The sequence below is a fragment of the Bidens hawaiensis genome, unplaced genomic scaffold (assembly GCF_021521415.1).
Source record: "Bidens hawaiensis isolate Kalapana, Puna unplaced genomic scaffold, B.hawaiensis_p1.1 tig00025973_1, whole genome shotgun sequence".
Taxonomy (NCBI): domain Eukaryota; kingdom Viridiplantae; phylum Streptophyta; class Magnoliopsida; order Asterales; family Asteraceae; genus Bidens; species Bidens hawaiensis.
Window position 1 is genome coordinate 248,396 of NW_027494170.1, and position 24,863 is coordinate 273,258.

At 35.0% G+C, this 24,863-nt stretch overlaps 1 protein-coding gene across 2 annotated transcripts in view; it reads right to left on the minus strand.

The window, feature by feature from the left end:
- LOC143572571 (jacalin-related lectin Calsepa-like) overlaps positions 1–15,506 on the minus strand; it is a 140,307-nt gene extending 124,801 nt beyond the window's left edge. Inside the window, exons 1-3 of one of the 2 annotated variants that reach the window (XM_077057698.1) lie at positions 15,405–15,506; positions 15,080–15,298; positions 14,583–15,008 (exon numbers count right to left, since the gene is read on the minus strand). In XM_077057698.1, coding sequence (XP_076913813.1) covers positions 14,772–15,008; positions 15,080–15,298; positions 15,405–15,449 — 501 coding nt within the window. In that variant the 5' untranslated portion in view covers positions 15,450–15,506 and the 3' untranslated portion in view covers positions 14,583–14,771. Of the gene's footprint in view, positions 1–14,582; positions 15,009–15,069; positions 15,299–15,404 lie in introns of those variants that run through there. The other variant, XR_013142278.1, reaches the window with a different exon arrangement.
- Between the last annotated feature and the right edge of the window lie 9,357 nt (positions 15,507–24,863).

Consider the following 24,863-nt stretch of genomic DNA (forward strand, 5'->3'; position numbering starts at 1 on the left):
ATAAATACAGTTCTAAATATCATAGTGAATTAAAAATTTTATGGAATAAATAAAACTTCCAACATTCATTACAATCATTCGATACTTGTCTTAAAAACAAAACATAAATAGTTTATTTGAATCATTATGACAAAACTACTTTGGATTCAATCATGCCATGTGTCCTTCTCTAAAGCCAACTGCTTCAATATATTCACCTGTGTACATACTAAAAGTTAGCTACGTTGAGTGAGTTCTAGTTAAAACAGGTAACATACAATACATTCACATACTTACATACATACGCATCCGAAGATACATATACATACTTAGCTTTTTACCTTTCCTCATACTTTCATTCTTTCATACTTTCATACATACATATATACATACATTTCGTCCAATAACCTTCGCAGATATTTTAGGGTCTGCTCCCTACATTCGTAGATATTATTAGGGTATGTTCCCTACATTCATAGATATTATTAGGGTCTGTTCCCTTCATTCGCATATATTATTAGTGTTTGTTACCTACCTTCACTCTACCATTCTTTCATACTAACATTCATACAATGTCGTACATACCCTGCTTTATCATTCATTCATACACAATTACACATTCTAATACTTACATCCCTTGGCGTTACGTGCAATATCCGAAGATCGTTCACGTACCGGCAAGCATTCATTCATATACGCATTATAATATCTATCACATATATCATCCATGCATATACTTACCACTCAAGGTAAGTGTATTAACTAATCACATTTAGTATGCACACAGCTCCGAAAACATAACAAGTAAGTGGGGCTAGAAACTCACCTGTGTCCTGTTACGTTCACCGTTAATGGTTATTCCTTTCTTTAGTTGTGCGTGACTAACTGTTTAATAAACACAATATTAAATACTACTCTAGCCGTTCTTAACTGTTTGCTTAATTAATCTTAAGCGTCGAAGTCGGTTTTACTTCATTGACCCTTAACCGGTTAGTTAATTGTTACTCATTAATCTTTAAAAGCATCTTTTATTAATTAATAAAGTTCAAGGGCTTCTATGTTACTAAACCATTTTATCCTAAGTCCAGGGACCTTTCTGTCATTCTTTCAAATTCTAATTCGTTATACAGCTCCTTAACGAATTGGGCTCATTCGTTACTACTTAACGAGTGTGTTCTTTCATAACGAATGGACACATTCGTTACTTCATAACGAATGGCCACCTATGACGAATGGACCTTCATGACTAATGAACTTTTATAACGAATGAACCTTCATAGCGAATGGACATTCAGAACGAATGAGGGTTCATTTGTCATTTCTCCGTAACGAATGACATAACGAATGGGGTTCCTTCGTTATTCTTCCCTAACGAATACGCATGCCTAGGGTTAGGGCATAGAATGTCAAAACATTCCCTGACATCCTTACCTCGTACACCGCCTTTCCGGCGCCGTCGTGCCAGAAAAATGGGCGGTGGCCGGAAAAACGTGTTTCCACACCGCTTTTCATCATTTTTCGTCCAGATCATTCCGCATCGGAGCTGGTGACCCCTAAGCTCGTCATTCGATCAGCTTATACCCGATTTCATCCGAACTTCATGACTTTAACGGTTGAGGGTGTCGGTTCATCGTTTCGCTACTAGATCTAGTGGGTTTGGATCCATACAAGGTTATACTATTCATACCTCGAATAAATGCTCGGTTTTCCTTCTTTTTTTCGGTTAGAGAAAGAGAGAAAGATGAGAGAGAGCTTATGAGTATGTTTGGTAAAACTAGCTGGTACTTGTAGCGGGAAGCTACAAGCTGGTGGCTAGAAGATGGTGGCTGAAAGCTGTAGCTGTAGCTTTTTAGATATATTTAAATGTTTGGTTAGTAGCTAGAGCTTTTAATAAAATGTATAAAATTACTAAAATTGGCATTATTTTGGAAGGTTATTTAAGTAAATTAAAATACTAAAAGCCTGTAGCACTTTATAAACGCTACAAGTAGAAGCTTTAAGCTTTTTCTCTTGACCTAAAAGCTTCAAGCCCCTTAAAGCAAACAAGGCTTTTGATTGAGTAGGAGCTTTTTCTTAAAAGCTTGAAGCTTGAAGCTCCTAAAAGCTCCATGCTAAACACACCCTATGTGTCTGTTTTGGGTGATGTAAGGAATGAATGGAAATGGATGGATAAATGGATAATTATGTGTAAGGCCCCGGTCCCGGTGCCCTACTTTAGCATTGGATTTACTCATAAACACAGTTCTAAATAACAGAGTTAATTAAAACTTTCGCGGAATAATAAATAATAGTCAACCATTCATTACAAGCGTTCATAACTTGTCTTTTAAAAACATAACATAAAAGATAGTATCAAAACATCGTGATAAATCTTCAGATGCCAACCTCTTCAGATCATGCCATGTGTTCCCCTCAAGCCAGCTGCCTCGGTCTATTTATCTACGTGCATACTAAAAGTCAGTTATGCTGAGTGAGTTCTAGTTAATCGGGCAACATACAATACATTCACATACTTACATATATACGTATCCAAAGAAACATATTACGTAGTTAGCCTGCTACCTTTCTTTCATTCGTACATACATACTTTCTGTCTTTCATACTTTCATTCTTTTAGTCTGTACATTTCATACATAACTAACTATTCGTTATAAAGAGCATTTTCACCCTATAACCTTCGCAGATATTATTAGGGTCTGCAACCCTTCAACCTTCGAAGAGTTTAGAAGGGTTTGCAACCATTTAACCTTCACAGTTATTATTAGGGTTGCAACCCTTTAACCTTCGCAGAGTTTAGAAGAGTCTGCAACCCTTTAACCTTCGCAGATATTATTAGGGTCTGCAACCCTTTAACCTTCGCAGATATTATTAGGGTTCGCAACCCTTTAACCATACATACCTTTTTCCTTATATAATATACTTTCGTACATACTCCTTTCATTACTTACCTTCATACATGCATGTTTCATACTAGCCATACTGCACATTACTTTCCCTGACGATACGTGCAATATCCGAAGATCCTTAACGCACCGACAAACATTCATTCATAACAATCATGCATACTATCACATCAATCATCATAGCATACACTTACCATTTAAGGTAAGTGTATTAACATTCACATCGAGTATGCACACAACCCCGAAAACATAACAAGGAAATGGGGCTAGAAACTCACTTGTGTCCTGTTACGTTCAGTTTTAATGGTTATTCCTTTCTTTAGCTGTGCGCGACTAACTTTATAATAATTACACGTATCAATTAACTATTACTACCCATATCTTGTTTCTATTTTAATTATAACCCTCAATGAGCTGGGGTCCGGGGGCATCGCCCCTGGCAGCGGGGTTCTAAGGGCGGCAGCCCCTAGCAGGGTCCAAGGGGCAGAGCCCTTGGCTGGGGTCGAGCTTATTATTTTATTTGCTAAAAATTTTATTTTCATTAACTGTCTTAACACATTTTTCATTAGAATTCTAATTTATTATTTTATTTGCTAATTCATAAAGTTCAAGGGCTTCTTTGTAACTAAATCATTTTATTCTAAGTCCAGGGACCTTTCTGTCATTCCTTTAAAGTCTGATTCGTTATCCTGCCCCTTACAAATGAGGTTCATATGTTACTTCTTAACAAATGGATCTTTATATGGAATTGACCTTCATAACGAATTGGTCTTTATAATGAACTGGCCTTTATAATGAACTGGCCCTTATAATGAACTGCTGCTAATTCTTTGTTTCTCCTTAACGAATGGGCATAACGAATTGCTATTATTTCGTTATTATTTATTAACGAATGGACATAACGAATTACTGTTAATTCTTTTTTCTTCCGTTAACGAATTCGGATTAGGTCAGAGACATTCTCAGACATTCCCTACTGTTCCGGCGCCGCCATTTCCGGAATAACGAGATCTCACCGTAAAAGCAAGATCTCGCTTGTTTCACCACCGTTTGTCATCCCGTTCGATCCAGATCTGAACTAGGGTGACCCCGAAGCTCATCTTTTGATCGGTTTATACTCAATTCCATCCGGAGCTCGTGACTTTTACGGTTTAGGGTTTCAGCTCGTCGTTTCGAGACTAGATCTAGCGGGTTTTGATCCATACAATATCATACTATCATTACCACGGGTCGGGATCGTTTCTTCTATTTGGTTTCATTTAGAGAAAGAGAGAAAGTGTGAGAGAGAGAGAGAGAGAGAGAGAGAGAGAGAGAGAGAGAGCTTATGTGTGTGTTTTTTATGGTGTATTGAATAAGTGGAAATGAATGGATTATGGGTTAATTACGGGTGTATATATATATATATATATATATATATATATATATATCATGGGTCATGGGCTTAAGCCCATGGTCTTTCTCCTTTTCTTATTAACCCAAGTCCATTACCCATTTACTTAACCCAACACAAGCCCATCTGATAAGATCAAATATTATTATTATTTTATTAACGGAACGGGAAACATGATGTTACATTATGGTTTATATATTTATGGGTCATTGCTTAAGCCCATGGTCTTTCTCCCTTCCTTGTTAATCCAAGTCCATTACCCAACTTTATTTAACCCAATACAACCCCAACTCATACTAACTCATATTATTATTTTATTAATTGAAAAGGGAAACAGGATGTTACATATATTTTTTTAAACAATTTAATATGACTGTATTGGGTGTATTACATATATGTAGCACTAGTGTATTGCATATATACAGTATTAGTGGATTACAACTGGATCACACATATATTGCTACTGGATCACACATATATTGCTACTGTATCACATACAAAAGTTAATTGTTTGCTTTAACTTATAAATAAGTGTTGATATACAATGTTAAAATGCATATATACTATTTAAAGCATACACCGCACATATGTAGTACACATATATAAGGTTGAATGTAAGTTGTGATTTGATTAATAATCATGATTCATAAATGACTATATAGTTAAATACTGACAATTTCGCTAATTTCAAAAGATGGAAACTATCCAACAATGTTGAAAGTGTATTGAATTTACATAAAACATGCATGGAGCATAAACATACGAAAGTATATCGCATTTGAAATTCATATTACATAATAGTATGTATTTTGCAGTAACATATTGTAAGCAACAACTTATGCAGCCTCTTTAGCATTTTGTATCTTTTTTTAATTGCGCGGGTCATGGTCATATAGCAGTAGACACAACTTAACTCTTGTTGAAAGTATAACTCATCTCTATCAGCACATCAAGGTTGGCATACACATAGTTATTGATGAGGCAGTCGTAGTTATATTGCATATGTATAACATAGGTTGAACTTGCTTTGGCATTCCGCTCAAACACATTATGATCTTTTCTTGGAGTAAGAATCCTTTGTGAATAATTATACATGTTAATTTCATATATATTAAGCATGTGCAACATTATATTGCATATATGCAGTATAAAAAAATAAGATGTTACCTTGTTAATTAACACCATCAATTTGCAACAGAAACCATTATAATTCCTAGAATCTGAAATTATATAAATAGATGACCACATTTGGGTTAACAAACAGCTATAACAAAAATGTAATAGTTATGAACTAGACATAATAGTAATATTATATATGTGTAATAATTAGACAACAATAGACACACAATATATCGATATTACACATGTGTAGTCTATGACTTACTTATTGGCTTGTTGTTCAATGCCAACTAATTGCAAGACATTATACTTCATGCATGTAATATATAAAATACCTTGTTGTTCAACAATGAAAAATTGCAAGAGATTATCAGGCAAATTGGTAAAACTTGAAGAAACATCAGCATAGATGCTCGATTCGACATTATGAGCAAAGTGAACATAGTCTTTACTTAGAGAAATAACTACGTATAAACAAATTAATGTTAATTGAATACACGATAATTAGAGGTGTTCAATACCGGATATCCGGAGTTTCGAATATTCGAAAATTTCCGATAGTGGATTTCGATATCCGAATCTGTATCCGAAATTTTTTATATCCAACTTTCGGATATCCGAATTTTCGGATATCCGTTCCGATATCGAAACAGATATCTGAATTAAAAAAAAAAGAATAAAAAGTTCATATCCTTTGTTTAATAATTCAATTGTTGTATGGATGCAAGTGGAAGAAAAATCATATCCATTATTCAGGCATTTAATGAAAATACATGTTTCATAAACTAGTGTTGTATTCTAGTTTATCATCTTTCATTGTAACCCTCGATGAGTCACCGTCTGCCTTGAACCACCGCCGCTCCGTTCCTTTGTCTCTCTTTCCATCTCCATTTCAATCAACCTCACCTATAGATGCATATCCATAATCTTAAATGGTCCAATGTAACTTGGACTTAACTTTCCCCTCTTTCTAAAAAGAATAATTCCCTTCCAAGGCGAGACCTTGAGCATCACATTGTCGCCAACGTTGAACTCGATTGGTCGTAGCCGCTTATCAGCATACGACTTCTAACGGTCTTGAGCAGCTTTCATCCTTGCCTTGATCTGATCAAACTTGGAAGAGGTTTCTTGCACAAACTCTAGACTTCCCATTTCTTTCTGACCGATCTCTTCCCAAAACACTGGAGTTCTACAATGTCTTCCATATAACATCTCAAACGGTGCCATACCAGTACTTGAATGGTAGCTTACCAGATGCAGATGATCATCCCAACCCCCCCAAAGTCTAGGACACAAGCACGTAGCATATCCTCAAGGGTTTGGATCGTCCTTTCAGACTGTTCATCTGTTTGAGAATGATACGCCGTACTGATGTTCAATTGTTCCCATGGCTTCATGGAACTTCTTCCAGAATCTTGAAATAAAATGAGTATCTCTATAGCGGCACTCCATGCTTAGTCACAACCTCTTTTATAAACAAACTTGCCAACGTTTCTGACGAGATGGCTTCTCGTATTGGTAGAAAGTGAGTACTTTTCGTCAAACGATTCATAATCACCCAGATGGTATCATGATATTTAGCTGTACGAGGCAGCTTAGTTATGAAATCCATGGTGATGTGTTCCCACTTCCATTTAGGTATCTCCAAAGGCTGCATCTTTCCATAAGGTTTATGGTTTTCAGCTTTGACTTGCAAGCAAGTTAAGCACTTACTGACATAATCTGCCACATCATTCTTCATACTTGGCCACCAATAGTCTTTCTCTAAGTCTTGATACATCTTAGTGGATCCCGGATAGATTGAATATCTTGACTTATGAGCTTCATTTAAGATGGCGTGGAATCCACATACGGTCAAACCTAGTCTAACGCCATGAGTGTTTTTCCTCAACTCGTCTTGCTGACCGAAAATCCTTTCCTTCTTCACTAGCCTTTCATCTACCAGCACTTCCGACTAAACCTTGATGATTTCTTTAAAAAGACTTGAGTTCATGATCCTTTGGTATGACTTCACTATTGCAATGACTTCTTCATTCTTACGACTTAGCGCGTCAGCGACCACATTAGCCTTACCAGGATAGTACTTTATATCGTAGTCGTGGTCTTTTATCAGCTCTAACCATCTTTTCTGCCTCATGTTCAATTCTTTTGGTTCAAAGAAGTACTTTAAACTTCTATGATCTGTGTAAATAGTACACTTAGTACCATACATATAATGTCTCCATATCTTGAGAGCATGTACTACTGCCGCTAGCTCCAAATCATGCGTTGGGTAGGTACTTTCGTGAACCTTCAACTGTCTGGACGCATAAGCTATAACATTTCCTCGTTGCATTAACACGCAATGCGAGGCATCAGTACAAAAACCAAATCTTCGTCACCATCGGGTAAGCAAGGATTGGAACTTGTGTGAACCTTTTATTCAATTCCTCAAAAGCTTCTTCTTGAAACTTACCCCAACTGAATATAAAAGACTTATGGGTCATACCGGTCAGCAGTGCGGCTATCTTGGAGAAGCCTTCGATGAATATCCTATAGTAGCCAGCTAACCCTAAGAAGCTTCGTATATCAGTCGGGTTCTGCGGAGTCTTCCAATTCATTATCGTTTCAATATTTGTTGGGTCCACAGTAATCCCTTCAGGATTGATCACGTGACCTAGAAAATGCACCTCTCGCAACCAGAATGCGCACTTCGAGAAATTAGCATACAGCTTTTCCCCCTTTAGCTTCTCTAATACTTCTCTTGATGTTTAGCATGATCAGACTCGCTCTTAGAATAAATCAAGATATCGTCAATGAAAATGATAACTGACTTACCTAACATCGGCCGACATACCCTATTGATCATGTCCATGAATGTTGCGGGAGCATTTGTTAGACCGAATGACATCACGAGGAACTCATAGTGTCCATACCGCGCCTGAAACGCTGTCTTAGTAATGTCTGCCTCTTTCAGTTTTAGCTGATGATAGCCTAATCTGAGATCTATTCGCGAGAACCAACTCGAACCTTCTATTTGGTCAAACAAATCATCAATCCGTGGCAACGGATATTTATTCTTTACCGTAAGCTTGTACAACTCACGATAATCTATTCACATTCTCATACTCCCATCCTTTTTCTTAACAAACAACACCGGTACGCTCCACGGGGAAACACTCGCTTTTATAAAACCCTTATCGAGGATTTCTTATATCTGGGACATCAATTCCTTCATTTAGGATGGCACTAGACGGTAAGGCGCTTTCGCGACGGGCTGGGCTCCTGGTACTAAATCTATCTGGAATTCTATCTCTCGCTCCTGTGCCAACCTCGGAGGATCCACAGGGAATACTTATAGGTAGACGCACATGATAGGAACATCCTTCACTTTTTTCGTCTCGGCCATAGCATTGACAAAATACGCCAGGTAGGTACCGCACCCTCGCCTTAACAATCCTTTAGCTTTTGTCATCGAAATTACATTTAGCTCTGAACTTTCTTTATCACCATAAGCCGTCACTGCACTACCATCCAAGGACTTTAGCCTTATTATCCTACTCTTACACACTATCTGAGCTTCAAACTCAGATAACCAATCCATCCCAAAAACTACATCGAACCCTCCTAAGGTCATCACATACAGGGTAACAGGGAAGTCACGTCCCTCTAACTCTATCTTACAATCCTTAACCATCCTCATTATTTTAACCGAGGTGTCACTAGCGGTTTCTACTATAAGTGTTTCAGGCACTCGAAAACTTTTCATTTGAGCTAATTTACTAAATGGTGTAGCTACGAAACTTCTATTAGCACCCGAATCGAACAGTACTGAAGCAGAAATACCGTTTACTAGAAACGTACATGTCACAACTTCTGAAATCTGCTTGGCCTATTCTTGAGTCAGAATGAAGGCCCTAGTCCTTGGCCTCACTTGTTCAACATCCTTTTTCTCGCTTCCTCCAGCTCCACCATCGGTGCATTCCCTAGCAAAATGACCCGTCTTACCACACTTGTAACATGCGGGCTTTGTAGTAAAATCTAGAGCATAATGCCCCAACTTTCCACATTTATAACAAGCATTCGATCCTAGCCTGCACTCTCCACCATGAGCTTTACCACACTTATAGCAAATATCTGATCCCTTACTCCACTTGCACACCCCACCATGCATCTTCACGTAGGTCTTACACAGCCTCTTCTCCCAAACTCTCGGCTGCTTGTTCTTAGGGTTCCATATTTAAGTACCAGGTTGTTTAGCTAGAACCATCCAGATCTTCTCCTTCCTTTCTTCCAACGCCACTTCATCCACAACCAAGTCATCATAAACCATCTCTGCGAGTTCGAAAACAGAGTCAAAAGTAGCAGGTTTACTAGTCTTGACTAGAGTGCGGGCGTTCAGTGGTAGTCATCTTATGTAGCACTTGATTATCTTAGCTTTAGTCTTAACCATATCCGGCACCAACCTGGACATGCGGTTGAATTTAGTTGTATACTCACGGTGTGTTATCTTTCCCGCCTTCAAGTTCAGAAACTTCATCTTTACCCTTTCAACCTTAGCATCAACACAGAACCTCTTCATTACCAACTCCTTCAGATCATCCCACCTCATCGCCTTAATCTCATCCCGGGTCTTCCTCTCCTCCACACTTTCCCACCAGTACATAGCTTCATCCCCAAAAGACTGAGTGGCATAACCCACTGCTTGGTCAGGACGACACTCGCTAATTCGGATAACCTTGTCCATTGCGGTTATCCATTGAAGAGTAGCGATTGCGTGTCCTAAACCATTTAGCTTTGGTTGGTCACAACCTTTGAAGGACTTGTAGTTACACCCGCCTCGGCATCTCTTCCTGTCATCTACTTTCACAGATAGAACTTCACTCGAGTCACCTTTCTCCCTTTGATCATCTTTCTTACCATTCTCTCCTGACCTCTCAGCAGTTCTTGCATGACTTCCAGCAGACTTTTCAGGATTCAAGTTCTTTATGGCAGCGGCTACAGCTTAAGCAATGGCAGCTTGAACAACAGGGTCAAGTTGATACCCTTCATTGTTTCCCGGATTCTGTTCAGTTTCACTTCCTTCTTCCCTCGAGTTAGTAGATGGTTCTACAGAAGGTTATCGGATGATGCGTGGTCTGCCACGACGTCCAGTACGACGTCCTAGTCTAGCAACTTCTCTAGCTCCAGCCATTCTATAAGGAAACATAAACGTCATCACTCAAGGAATTATTTAGTACAAGGATAGTAAGGCTAACAGGTAATAACAGTGTCCAGCTGTGATTAGCTGATCACGTTACTTTCCGTGTCCTATACACATCCCGTTATGAGTCTATTTGTGCTAAGTTCTACTTTTAAACAGTTAATTAATCAAACAATCAATTAATCATATCCCTAACATGCACATATCCTTCCTTTTGCAATTAAGCTAACATCATTACACATTATTTTACCATATACTTTACCTTTACTGAGCTTGCTTGAGTGACACATGGCTATCTTGAACTGGCATCTTATTTCTTTTCTTACTTACATCCCATCCTTTATTCGAGTTTAAGCATGTAGGATGCTTAATTCTCTCTAAATTTGCTCTAATACCAACTTGTAAGGCCCCAATCCTGGTGCTCTACTTTAGCGTTTTGGATTTACTCATAAACACAGTCTAAATATCAGAATTAGTTAAAACTTTACGCGGAATATAAAAACATCAATATATATTACATATCCTTCAAAACATTTTCTTAACATAATTCAAACTTTTTCTTTCAAAATAAAACATTAATTGTAAAACATCATGAGTCTTCTGATGCCAACCTCTTATTCTTCTGCCATGTGCCCCGCTCAAGCTAGCTGCCTTATTCTACTCTCTTGTGTACATACTAAAAGTAAGCTACGCTGAGTGAGTTCTAGTTAATCAGACAACACACAATACATACACTTGCCTTCATATATGCACCCGAAGATACATATTTAAATACTTTACTTATTACCTTTCATTCATACATTCATACATACGTTCATACTTTATTTCTTATATACTATATACATACTGTCCTTTCTATCTCAGATTTTATTAGGGTCTGATCGCTTCCTTTTCTATCTCAGATATTATTAGGGTCTGGTCCCTCTCCTTTTCCTTTTATTTTCTCTTTTCTATCTCAGATATTATTAGGGTCTGGTCCATTCTTTCTCTATCTTAGATATTATTAAGGTCTGGTCCCTTTCTTCTCTATGTCAGATATTATTAAGGTCTGGTCACTTCATTCTTCCACATTCATGCATACTTTCTTCACATACCCATATCATTCTATACTTCTATACATACTCCCTTGAACATTCATACATACTCACATATCATACATATACATTTTTCATACGCATTCATATTTCATATACATACATTCCTTGACAATATGTGCAATATTTGAAGATCGTTCACGTACCAGCAATCTTTCATTCATATTCAAGATATATTATTTATCACATAGATCATATATGGTATACAGTTACCATTTAAGTTAAGTGTATTAACTATCACGTCGAGTATGCACACAGCTCCAAAAACACAACAAGGAAATGGGGCTAGAACCTCAACTGGATTCTGTTACATTCACCGCTAACGGTTATTCCTCTCTTTAACTGAGCTCGGCTAACTGTACATTAATTACGTGTATCAATACTTGTCCTAATCACATTGTTTGGTTTATAACATAAATGGTTAAATCTGGTCTATTGTAACAGAGTGTCTTCGCACATCGCATTCAGTTACACCTTGTATTCGAGTCCCCTCATATTTGAATACATGTAGTCGAATACTTTTGTATTCGAATACTTAGGAATTCAAACATCCTTTGTATTCATTTTCTTTTCTTTCTTTCTCTTTATTTCCTTCCTGAATTCGAATAGGCTACATAATGTATGCGAATAGGCTTGTATGCTATCGTGTATTCGAGTAAAACACTTTTATGCACAAGGGGATTGTATGCGAATCCCCAGTGTATCCGAATATCATGCATTACAATTGCATGCGAATTCCCACGTATTCGAAGGAGTATATATAATGAACATGCCATCTTGCTTAAACTATGTGAAAACCCGTGTATTCGAGTTTAGTTATGTTCAAATACATTCTTGTACTCGAATAGAATAACTTCATATAACATCTTTATGTTTTTTCTTTCTTGTATTCGAATAGAAGGGTTGTAGTCGAATACATTGTATTCGAATACACCCTTGTGTCACGACACACTCCTATTTTCATTGCCCTTATATATTTTAATCTTTATACTTCTATTATGGCTCTATGTCGTCTCTAAAACATTCCCGTACCATTCTTTGCCTAAGATCTAGTTCGGATGTTCATAAAGCTCGAACTTTATTGGTCCCGAACCAGTTTACGCTAGACCTAGGGTTTTTAACATGAACCGTATATACTAGCAAATTTTCTATGTCCATTTTAACATCAAGTTTGTAACTTTATGACACATATATACCCGATTTGCTCTTGGGTTAAGTTTTAGGGAAAACCGTTCATAAAAACATAACCTTTATACGTGACACGAACCTTTTTGGGCACTTGCTAGGTCACGACTAGCTTGGTGAGAATCCTTGGGCTTGTATCTTGCTTGTATAGCCAAGATCTATCAAGATCCAAGATTGGTTTTGGTCTTGGATCTTTCTTCTTGGTCACGGTCGATTTCAAGAGTGTTTGTGTGTGTGTGTTTTGAGTGTGTATGATACTTGGAAGATAAGAAATAAGGGTTTTAGGGAGGTTTAAGGGAGTATTTATACTCTCTTAAGCCCATGGACCTAAAGCTCATAACCATCCCTTTGATCCATCTTTTATTAACCATGTCAATGCTCCTTTATTATATTTAATCTTAGTTAAGTATTTACACACATTTAATCAAACATCATTTCCTTTATTTACATCATAAAAATTAGGATGTTACATCATTATCATTATGTACCATTGATTTGTTTAATAATGGTTGAGATCGACTTCTCGCACTTCTCACTATACTATTACTTCTCACATTAACCATCCCCTATCTATAATAATTGCATAACGGGTGGGTTGGGCAGAAACCATAAAATTCTTATCTATCCCAATTTTTAGAAATGACGTTAAGATCGAGTCAAAATAATATGTATATATCATGTTTATTAGCTCGAATCCATAAGGTGCCAACTGGCCGTTAGTTATCGGTTATATGACAAATTATTATTGGTTAATGTGCCGTTAATCCGTACCTACACATACATCGATCATAATGAAACAATAATTGCATCTATTGATTTGTCTAGTCAAGGAAATTAGTCGTGATTTGATTTTTATTTGAGAACGCAGCGGTGGTTTTCTTAAAGATAATTAATTACTCTTAACAATACCATATTAGTGTTTATCACCGGACTTAACCCTCGACCTCAAAGAAAAAAAAAATACCTTACAACATATCAGAATGTATAAATTTATTTTTTCGGTAAACACAACAAATATTTACTTTTTTCTCTTTTCTCCTCGCCCCCTTTTCCATTAACTTTCGTAGCTTTATTTATTTATTTTATTCTACATTCTTTTAATTGTGTTTTTATTTTAATTCAAGTATATCATTTCAAATAGTAAAATATATTAATAGAATTGTATATATTGAGTCTACTTGAAGAAAGACCGAGTATTGTCGAAAATTTCATAACTAATAACGTTATTATAACATGTGTAAGCTTTATTTTTAAATCACTCTTATTTACACAATTAGTTATTCTTTGGTTATTATCGACTAGTTGAAGTGTTTAATTATAAAAGAGGCTGGTCGGTCAATATGTATAATATCAAATGATAATTTTAGCTCTCCCTAAGAAACCTCAAACCCTAGATGCCTCTTTGGTTCTTTGTTTTTCTTTTAAGTTGTTTTTATCAATCAACTTAACAATAAAGCTTTAAGCTCTGTAATGTATTTTGATTTACATTTATCTCATTCATATTGTTTAAGTACAATTAAAATTGTTGGTTTAAAGTTCTAGGGCTTGTTGCAAATTAAGAAACTGGTTACATAAATTTATGTTCTTGATATAAATTAAAGCTTATCTTTCTTATATCATTGAATTTGTCAAAGTTAACATAGTAGTATTATCTCAAATCATAAGATCAGGTGGCTGATGTTGTCTATCAACAAGTCAAGTATGTAAGATTTTTACTACTTAATCAAGCATAACATGAAAGATAACATATCCATTCAGAAGCTTTCAGGGATTACAATATTTAGAAAATACATTGCACGAGGTACATGCTTATTGAAACCATAAGTCATAAAAGATGCAAATACATATCGAGTTGAATCTCACAACTCTTATTCGAATTTCCCACGCTTCTTATTCAATCCCAACATAGCATTATTTTTCTATTTGGGAAAAAATACTGCACCCAATGAGTCAATAACATCTCCACTTCTTACGAAGAATCCCTCAAACTTACCTATAGTCTCAAAAGAACCCGTCACGTTGCTGGTCAACCTGCCAAATGGACCATAAACTTTTTTGTTGGTCACAAAAGTGATTGACGTTATAACTGTCATATGATAAAATGCTCCGAACGTTCCTTTAACTTCAATGATCTCCTCATCATCCGCAAAGTTCAACTAAACACATAAAAACATATAGTATCATCATTGTTTCAACTTAATATCGTGATTGATCAACTGCAACTTACCGTTTCAAGATTGCCGCTAAGATTACCAAATTTTTTAGAAGAATGTTTAACATTATCTTTATCGGTATAAAAGAACTCGAGGGAAGTAATGCAACTATCAGCTCCTCCAGTTCTACTTACGATTTTGATGTAATAAATCCTACCACCATTTGTTGTGACCATCCAGGGGTCTCCACCAAAACCTCCCCATGGACCTCCTTGTACGACATCTGCCTGAGCCTGCTTATACGCATATATGTTATATCCATGCAAACGATAAAATTTACAATAGAAAAATATAAGTAGCATGTATACAAAACAATTATATATTGTTGAAAGAACATACCATTTTTTTATCTATGCGATTTCGATATTCTTTGTAGTTGTACATCTAGAACTAAACAATTCCTTAATATATATAGGCTTGAGGTAGGGACTGTAAAGTAAACAAATAAACAATATAAGTTGAATTTTTAAATCCATTCAATTTAGATTTAAAACGTTTTAATTATTTAACAAAAATGTGTTACATGTTATAATATTAGCCCTAACTATAACAAGCTTATAAGAGTAATATATGAGACTTGGAGTTAACAAGAAACAATGGAATAAGGAAAATATAAGAATATGAACTTTTACTGATGCATTAAATCTATCAAGATACATGGTATTTATAATATCACAAGAACTGTTCTATATACTATTGGGAGGAGGGGACAAGAGTTAATAATTGGTGACAATAATGAAAATGTGTCATACACACAAAAGTGTCGGTGTTCATAACACTCCCCCTTGGATGACACATTTTCAAAACTTCGGGGTCTTGAAGTACTGCCTCATTAAAAACCTTGCTAAAGGAAAACCCAATAGGAAAAAACTTTAGCTAAGGGAAAAAGAGTGCAGTATATAGCTCCCCCTCAAATTGCAGGTCGTTACCATTGTTCGTACATGCGTATGCCAATATCATGAACATGTTTCCTGAATGTTGCTGTGGGAAGTGCTTTTGTGAAAAGATCAGCTGAGTTGTTGCTGGACTGGACATATCTCATTTCAACCTGATTGTCTTTAATAAGGTCTCGAGTATACTCAAAGTATCTTGGTGGTATATGCTTTGTTCTGTCACTTTTGATATATCCTTTCTTCATTTGCGAGACACAAGCTGCATTATCTTCATAGATAGGAGTTGGAATTCGATCTTTCTCTAGTCCACAAGAAATCAATATGTGTCGTGACATAGATCTTAACCATACACATTCTCTTGAAGTTTCATGCAATGCAATGACTTCAGCATGATTTGAAGATGTTGCAATAAGTGTTTGTTTCTAAGAACGCCATGAAATCGCAGTTCCTCCATTCTTAAATACATATCCAGTTTGAGATTTTGCTTTATGGGGATCAGATAAATAACCTGCATCTGCACAACCAACTAACCCTACTTTTGAATCGTTAGGATAAAATAAACCTAAATCAACAGTTCCTTTTAAATACCGAAAAATATGTTTAATGCCATTCCAATGTCTTTTAGTAGGGGATGAACTGAATCTTGCCAATAAATTAACTGCAAAAGAAATGTCAGGTCTTGTACAGTTAGTAAGATACATAAGTGCTCCAATTGCACTGAGGTATGGTACTTCGGGACCAAGAATCTCTTCAATATCTTCACAAGGACGAAATGGATCATTGTCAACATTGAGTGATCTAACAACCATCGGTGTGCTTAAAGGATTTGCTTTGTCCATATTGAAACGTTTTAAGAGTTTCTTAGTATAAGTTGACTGATGCACAAGTATCCCATTATGCATATGCTCAATTTGTAAACCAAGAAAATATTTGGTTTTTCCAAGATCTTTCATTTCGAATTATTTCTTTAAAAGAGCAATTGCTTCATTAATTTCTTTTTGTGTCCCAATTAAATTTAGATCGCCAACATACACAGCTATGATCACATATCCTGATGTTGTCTTCTTGATGAAGACACATGGACAAATAAGATTATTTGTGTATCCTTTGCTTATCAAATAATCACTCAAACGATTGTATCACATCCTTCCAGATTGTTTCAGTCCATACAAGGATCTTTGTAATTTGATGGAATACATTTCCTTAGGCTTTGAGCTTATTGCATCAGGGAGTTTAAATCCTTCGGGAATTTTCATATAGATGTCACTATCTAGTGATCCATACAAGTAAGCTGTGACAACATCCATAAGGCGCATCTCTAAATTTTTTAGAGACTGCTAAGCTGATTAAATATCTAAACATAATAGCATCCATGACAGGAGAATACGTTTCTTCATAGTTAATTCCTGGCCTCTGAGAAAAACCTTGAGCTACAAGTCTTGCTTTATATCTTGTAACTTCATTTTTCTCATTTCGTTTTCTCGCAAAAGCCCATTTATATCCTACAGGTTTCATTGACTTTGGTGTAATGACAATAGGTCCAAAAACCTTTCGATTTTTTAGTGAGTTTAATTCAGCTTGCATAGCATCTTTCCATTTGTTCCAATCTTGTCGATTTTTACAATCATCTACAGATTTTGGTTCAGGGTCATCATTTTCTTCCATGATATCGCTTGCCACAGAATAAGAAAATATATCATCAATATTTTCCATTTCATCTCGATCCCACATTATATGTGATTTACCATAGTTTATTGACAATTCTTTATTGGAATCATTTATTTCTTCCTGAGGAAATGTTATATCATTTATTCTTTCCTGAGGGAAGGTTTTGTCAATCATTCCTTCCTTAGGGTCAGTATCCTTCTCAGAACCCTTTCTTTTTCGAGGATTTTTATCCTTTGAACCGATTGGCCTTCCACGTTTTAAACGTTTTTGAGATTCATGAGGTGCATTATTATTATGGTTTTGCTTGCTTGGAATCTCAACTCGAGCTGGAGCATTAACAGCTGGTATATGAGATTTAGTGACCCTGTTTATATCAGTAAATGCATCAGGTAACTGATTTGCAATTTCTTGTAGATGTATTATTTTTTGAACCTCTGTCTCACTTTGTTTTGATCTTGGGTCTAGGTGTAACAATGATGGCACACAACATGATATATCTCTTTCTTGCTTTTTCATTTCTCCCCCCTAATGTCGGGAACATTGTCTCATTAAAATGACAATCAGCAAAACGTGCTGTAAATACATCACCTGTTAAAGGTTCAAGGTATCTTATGATGGAAGATGTTTCATATCCAACATATATTCCCAACCTTCTTTGGGGACCCATTTTTGTGCGTTGTGGTGGTGCAATAGGAACATACACAGCACAACCAAAAATTCTAAGATGAGAGATATTTGGCTCATTTCCAGAAACAAGTTGTGTGGGAGAGTATTTATGATTTGCACTTGGTCTCACGCGGATTAATGATCCAGCATGCATAATTGCATGACCCCAAATAGAAACAGGGAGTTTTGTCCTCATTATTAATGGTCTAGCTATTAGCTGTAGGCGTTTGATCAACGACTCGGCTAAGCCATTTTGTGTGTATACATGAGCAACAGGGTATTCTACAACAATCCCCACAGACATGTAATAATCATCAAAAGCATGTGATGTAAATTCTCCCGCATTATCAAGCCTTACTCTTTTAATGGTATAATCCGGAAAATGTGCACGTAATTTGATAATTTTAGCAAGAAATTTTGCAAAAGCAACATTACGAGTCGATAATAAAGAGATATTAGACCATCTGCTGGATGCGTCTATTAAGACCATGAAGTATCTAAATGGTCCACATGGTGGATGAATTGGTCCACATATATCACCTTGAATTCTTTCAAGAAACATTGGTGTTTCTTTATCGACTTTTAATGGTGAAGGCCTTGTAATTAATTTTCCAAGAGAACAAGATGTACATTGAGGAATTTTATCTATTTTGTGGATATTTTGACCTTTCAGTGGATGCCCATGTGTATTTTCAATGATCATTTTTCATCATTGTGGATCCTGGATGGCCTAATCTGTCATGCCATAAGTTTATGATACCAGAATCGCAACAATTTTCTTTGACTGCGATATGTGCTTGAGGCACATTTATATATGTATAATGCAAACCAGAATGGCATTGGCAATTTTTCCAATATTTGATCTTTGCTTATGATATGCAAATATTTTTCATTACTAACAGTCCTTGACTGAGTATCATATCCATTATGATATATGTTTCTGAAACTCAACAAATTTCTTGTTGATTTTGGGGAAAATAAAGCATTTTCTATTTTGAGCTTTGTACCATTTGGTAATGCTAAATTAGCTTCCCACTCCTTCTATCAAGTTTGTAGGACCTGATATTGTATTGATGATCCCTTTTGTTGGTTTCAGTTTATAAAAATATTTTTTTAGATCTAAGTATAGTATGCGTGGCTCCACTATCCGCTATACATATATCTTCTTCATTTGTTTGATCTTGTGCTCCGGTGATTTTCATTTTAAATCTTGAAAAATATTAAGAAAAAAAAAATAAGTGTATAACGAAGACATATGATATTTTAATAAGAACTTTATTTAATTGAAACACAAGTAGTACATGAAAGAGAAACTACATAATTAAAGATAATGAGAACACACTTAATAATTGCATCTAATTATAGTCGTCAAGCAACTTTGTTTCAAAGTTCCACCCCAAATTCTTCAACGCTCAGCTCAGCATTGATATTATTAAAGTTATCAACATGGTTCACTTCTTTCTCTTTTCCTTTTAGAGAGGCTTGGTACAGTTCACACAGATGAGGAGCTGTGCGACAAGCCTTTGCCCAGTGGTTTGTACTTCCACATCTAAAACATGAAGTGCCATTGTTTTCGGACCTACCAGCTTCATTCCATTTATTTTGGTGGTTGGAATTGGTATTGTGTGGGACATGATAATTATTGGCTCTCTGGTTACGACCACGGCCACGGCCACGACCGTAAGAGTTATTGTTCCATTTGAATGGATGCTTATGATCATTAAAATGCCTTTTGTCAAAATGACCACGTCCACGTCCACGGCCTCATCCTCGACTTTGTTCCCATTTATGATCAGAATTTTTATGAGAACTTTTGTGAGCAACATGTGCTTCTGGTATTGCTAATGAACCCGTGGGACGAGATTGATGATTTTTCATCAATAATTCATTATTTTTCTCTGCTACAAGGAGTAATGCATTTAGATCAGAGTATCTCCTAAAATTCTGCAAACGATAATGTGTTTGCAATTTATATTTGATGCATGAAACGTGGAGAAAGTTTTCTCTAACTTTTCTTCCTCTGTTACGGGATACCCACAAAATTCTAGCTTTGAACAAATTCGGTATAAAGCAGAGGTGTAATCATTTACCCTCTTAAAATCTTGGAACCTAAGACTGTTTCATTCATCTCTAGAAGTAGGAAGTAAAACTTCCTTTAGATGACCGAATCTGCTTTTCAAATCTTCCCATATCATATATGGGTTATCATAATTAAAATACTCATGCTGTAGTAATTCATCAATATGTTTATGGATGAAAATATCAGCTCTTGCTTTATCCTTGTCAGAGCAATCATTGTGTTCTTGGATTGTGTCTAACACATCCATAGATTTTAAATGTCTTTTGACATTTGCTATCCAAGACATATAATTTTCTCCAGAAATGTTGAGTGTAGGGAATTTGAGTTTTGCTATATTTGACATTTTGTTGCTAAACATAATTGAGCAAATAATAAGATAAATATTAAAATCCATATATATCAATCAACAATGAGATACAATACATTGGTAGAGCTATAAACATATAAAAGAAAAAGAAAATGCCGAAATCTTCAGATGGGAGATTAAAAATTAGAATGAGAAGTAGTATAAGCATTATCGTGACCAACAGCAAAACCGGGTGAATCATTTTGAGAATTTTATCTTGGATAAATTTAATAAGAAGAATGTTTGTTGTAAATGAAATGGGGTTAATGATTGGTTATTTATAGTGAAAATTTATAACCCTTTTGTAACGGTTACATTACCATTTATAACGGTAACATTACCGTTTGTATGTGTGTTTGTATATATAAAATATATAATATTAATTATTTTAAAGTAAGATAATAAATAAGATATTAAATACAGTTTATTTTATAAAATATATAATTAGTATGCACAATAATAAGAGTAGAATTGTTAGTGTAAATAAATCTAACTTCTAAATGAGATATTAGTGTGCATATATAAATAAAAGTTAGAATAGTTATCAAATTTTAATAACAATGTTTATACACATTATTGCTATTACTCAGTATATTAGTTAGTATATGTATATGCATAGATATTTATCTAATGTACATAATTAAAGAAGTGTTTATGATGCTTATGTAGATAACTTTGTGTCTATTACCTTTCTTGGTTAGGATATAAGCGGCTCGTGCTGATAACGTGTTATAATATTAGCCCTAACTATAACAAGCTTATAAGAGTAATATATGAGACTTGGAGTTAACAAGAAACAATGGAATAAGGAAAATATAAGAATATGAACTTTTACTGATGCATTAAATCTATCAAGATACATGGTATTTATAATATCAAAAGAACTGTTCTATATACTATTAGGAGGAGGGGACAAGAGTTAATAATTGGTGACAATAATGAAAATGTGTCATACACACAAAAGTGTCGGTGTTCATAACAAATGTGTCATACACACAAAAGTGTCGGTGTTCATAACAGTTTTAACATTTTATATTTTTATATGTTATAAAGACGTTTTAACCATTTTGTTTTTTTATATGTTAATCTAGTTTTATATTAACAAACCACTTACAAATTTCAATGGTGCACCCATTTTTCTTTCTTTTATTGAATAATTTTTTTTATTAGTTATTATTATTACTACTACTAGTTCAATTAGCATGGTTCGCAACAGCAATGCGTTGATTATTATTATTTTTTTCTTCGTAATTTTTACGTTTGATACCGACTAAATTCGCGCTGATTAGCAGCCCTATCCCAGTTTTTTTTACTCTGGTTTTGCTGCTTAATTTACTATTCTTTGTTTAGTTTTGATGCCGTAAACTAAGTCCGAAAAAATTCGTCTCGATGCGCCACCGCAACGCGCAACTTTTTATCATCTTCACGCAACGCGCGGCTTTTATCAGCTCTGCGCACGCGCTGGTGAAGTACCTAGTTTAAATGAATCTTATGAAACCGTGAATGTAAAAAAACTTGATCATTAAGATATACTTCATTAAAGAAGATTTATTTTTTAATGTAATAGCCAATTCATTTTTTTTCTAAAATTTTCTAACTTTCTAAGGCTGTATGTAGTAGGCGACAAATTATGGAGATTTGGGGCGATAAGTTTGTGGTACACCGCCCCCGGGCTACAATTTGTGGGGAGAGAAAGAGTCGTCGCCCTTCCATCCTTTGCTTTTATTATTATATTTAAATGTGTGTGATATTTACACACACACACAAACATACACACACACACACACACACACACACACACACACACATATATATATATATATATATATATATATATATATATATATATATATATATATATATATATATATATATATATATATATATATATATATATATATATATATCGGCTAAAACAACACTACACTTCTAAAGCAAAAACCAACATTTTGTTGACTGAGCTCCACATGACACAAAACGCCTCATTTTTTAGTCCCTCCATTACAAATAGCCTAAGAGAAAGAATTTGGAGAACAGTTTAGGAGTGAATAGGGAGTTAATGCTTTGAAACAACTAGGAATTAAAAGATTTTGAGGAATTATCAGAACTCATTCGTCAAGTTTCGCTTAACACGTGTGTGGATGAATGGAAATGGGAAGGGGACGCTGATGGGTGTTTCTCCGTGGCTGCGGTGAGAGGGTAGTTGTCCGGAATTAATGTTGGAAGTGGTGATTATGTTCTTGAGTGGTGCAAGTGGCTACCGGATAAATGTAATATATTCATGTGGAGGGCATTGTTGGATCGCTTGCCAACAAGGACGGCGTTAATTAGAAGAAATATTGACATTGGTAATACTTGCGACGAGAGTGAGGAGACGGTGGATCATGTTTTCACCAGTTGTGGTTTTTCTGTGGGAGTTTGGGTGGGTATTTTAAGGTGATGTGGTTTACCAAATTTTTTTGCATTTAGCTTAAAATATGTGGTGGAGATGCATAGGATGGAAGTATTATCTCCTTTGCTAAAGGAAATTGTTAGAGGAGTGGTTATGACTTGTTGTTGGCAGATTTGGAGAGCGAGAAACGAGAGGATCTTTGACGATAAACGATGTAAGGTGGTAGAGATTGTAGCGGATATGAAGGCGATTAGCTTTTTATGGTTTATTAATAGACACAAAAGCAAATATAGAGATTGGAAGTCTTGGTGTAATATGTATTTGATGTGATGTAGTTTGGCGGCCCCTTTCTCCATCTCGGAGATTGGGTGGTTTTAACATGTTTTTTATGAAGTTCATCTTTAAAAACAAAAAAACTAGGAGGGAGACAAAATTACCCTTTTTATCATAAATACATAGTATATTATTTTTCTCTTAATTACAAATTTGTCATTATCTTTATGTACCATTGATTTGTTTAATCAATGGTTAAGATCGACTTCTCGCACTTCTCACTATACTATTACTTCTCACATTAACCATCCCCAATCTATAATAATTGCATAACGGGTAGGTTGTGTAGAAACCAAAAAATTCTTATCTATCCCATTTTTTAGAAATTTTGGTAAAGATCGAGTCAAAATAATATGTATATGTCATGTTTATTTGCTCGAATCCATAAGGTACCAACGAGCCGTTAGTTATTGGTTATATGACAAATTATTATTGGTTAATGAGCCGTTAATCCATACCTACACATACATTGATCATAATGAAACAATAATTGCATCTATTGATTTGTCTAGTCAAGAAAATTAGTCGTGATTTGATTTTTATTTGAGAACGCAACGATGGTTTTCTTAAAGATAATTAATTACTCTTAACAATACCATATTAGTGTTTATCACCGGACTTAACCCTCGACCTCAAAGAAAAAAATACCTTACAACATATCAGAATGTATAAAATTTTTTTATTCGGTAAACACAACAACGATTTACTTTTTTCTCTTTTCTCCTCGCCCCCTTTTCCATTAACTTTCTAAGCTTTATTTATTTATTTATTTTATTCCACATTCTTTTAATTGTGTTTTTATTTTAATTCAAGTATATCATTTCAAATGGTAAAATATATTAATTGAATTGTATTTATTGAGTCTACTTGAAAAAAGACAGAGTGTTGTCGAAAATTTCATAACTAATAACGTTATTATAACATGTCTAAGCTTTATTTTTAAATCATTCTTATTTATATAATTAGTTATTCTTTGGTTATTACCGACCAATTAAAGTGTTAAATTATAAAAGAGGCTGGTCAGTCAATATTTATAATATCAAATGATAATTTTAGCTCTCCCCAAGAAACCTCAAACCCTAGATGCCTCTTTGTTTCTTTGTTTTTTCTTTTAAGTTGTTTTCATCAATCAACTTAACAATAAAGCTTTAAGCTCTATAATGTATTTTGATTTACATTTATCTCATTTATATTGTTTAAGTACGATTAAAATTGTTGGTTTAAAGTTCTAGGGCTTGTTGCAAATTAAGAAACTGGTTACTTAAATTTATGTTCTTGATATAAATAAAAGTTTATCTTTCTTATATCATTGAATTTATCAAACTTAACATAGTAGCATTATCTCAAATCGTAAGATCAGGTGGCTGATGTTGTCTATCAACAAGTCAAGTATGTAAGATTTTTACTACTTAATCAAGCA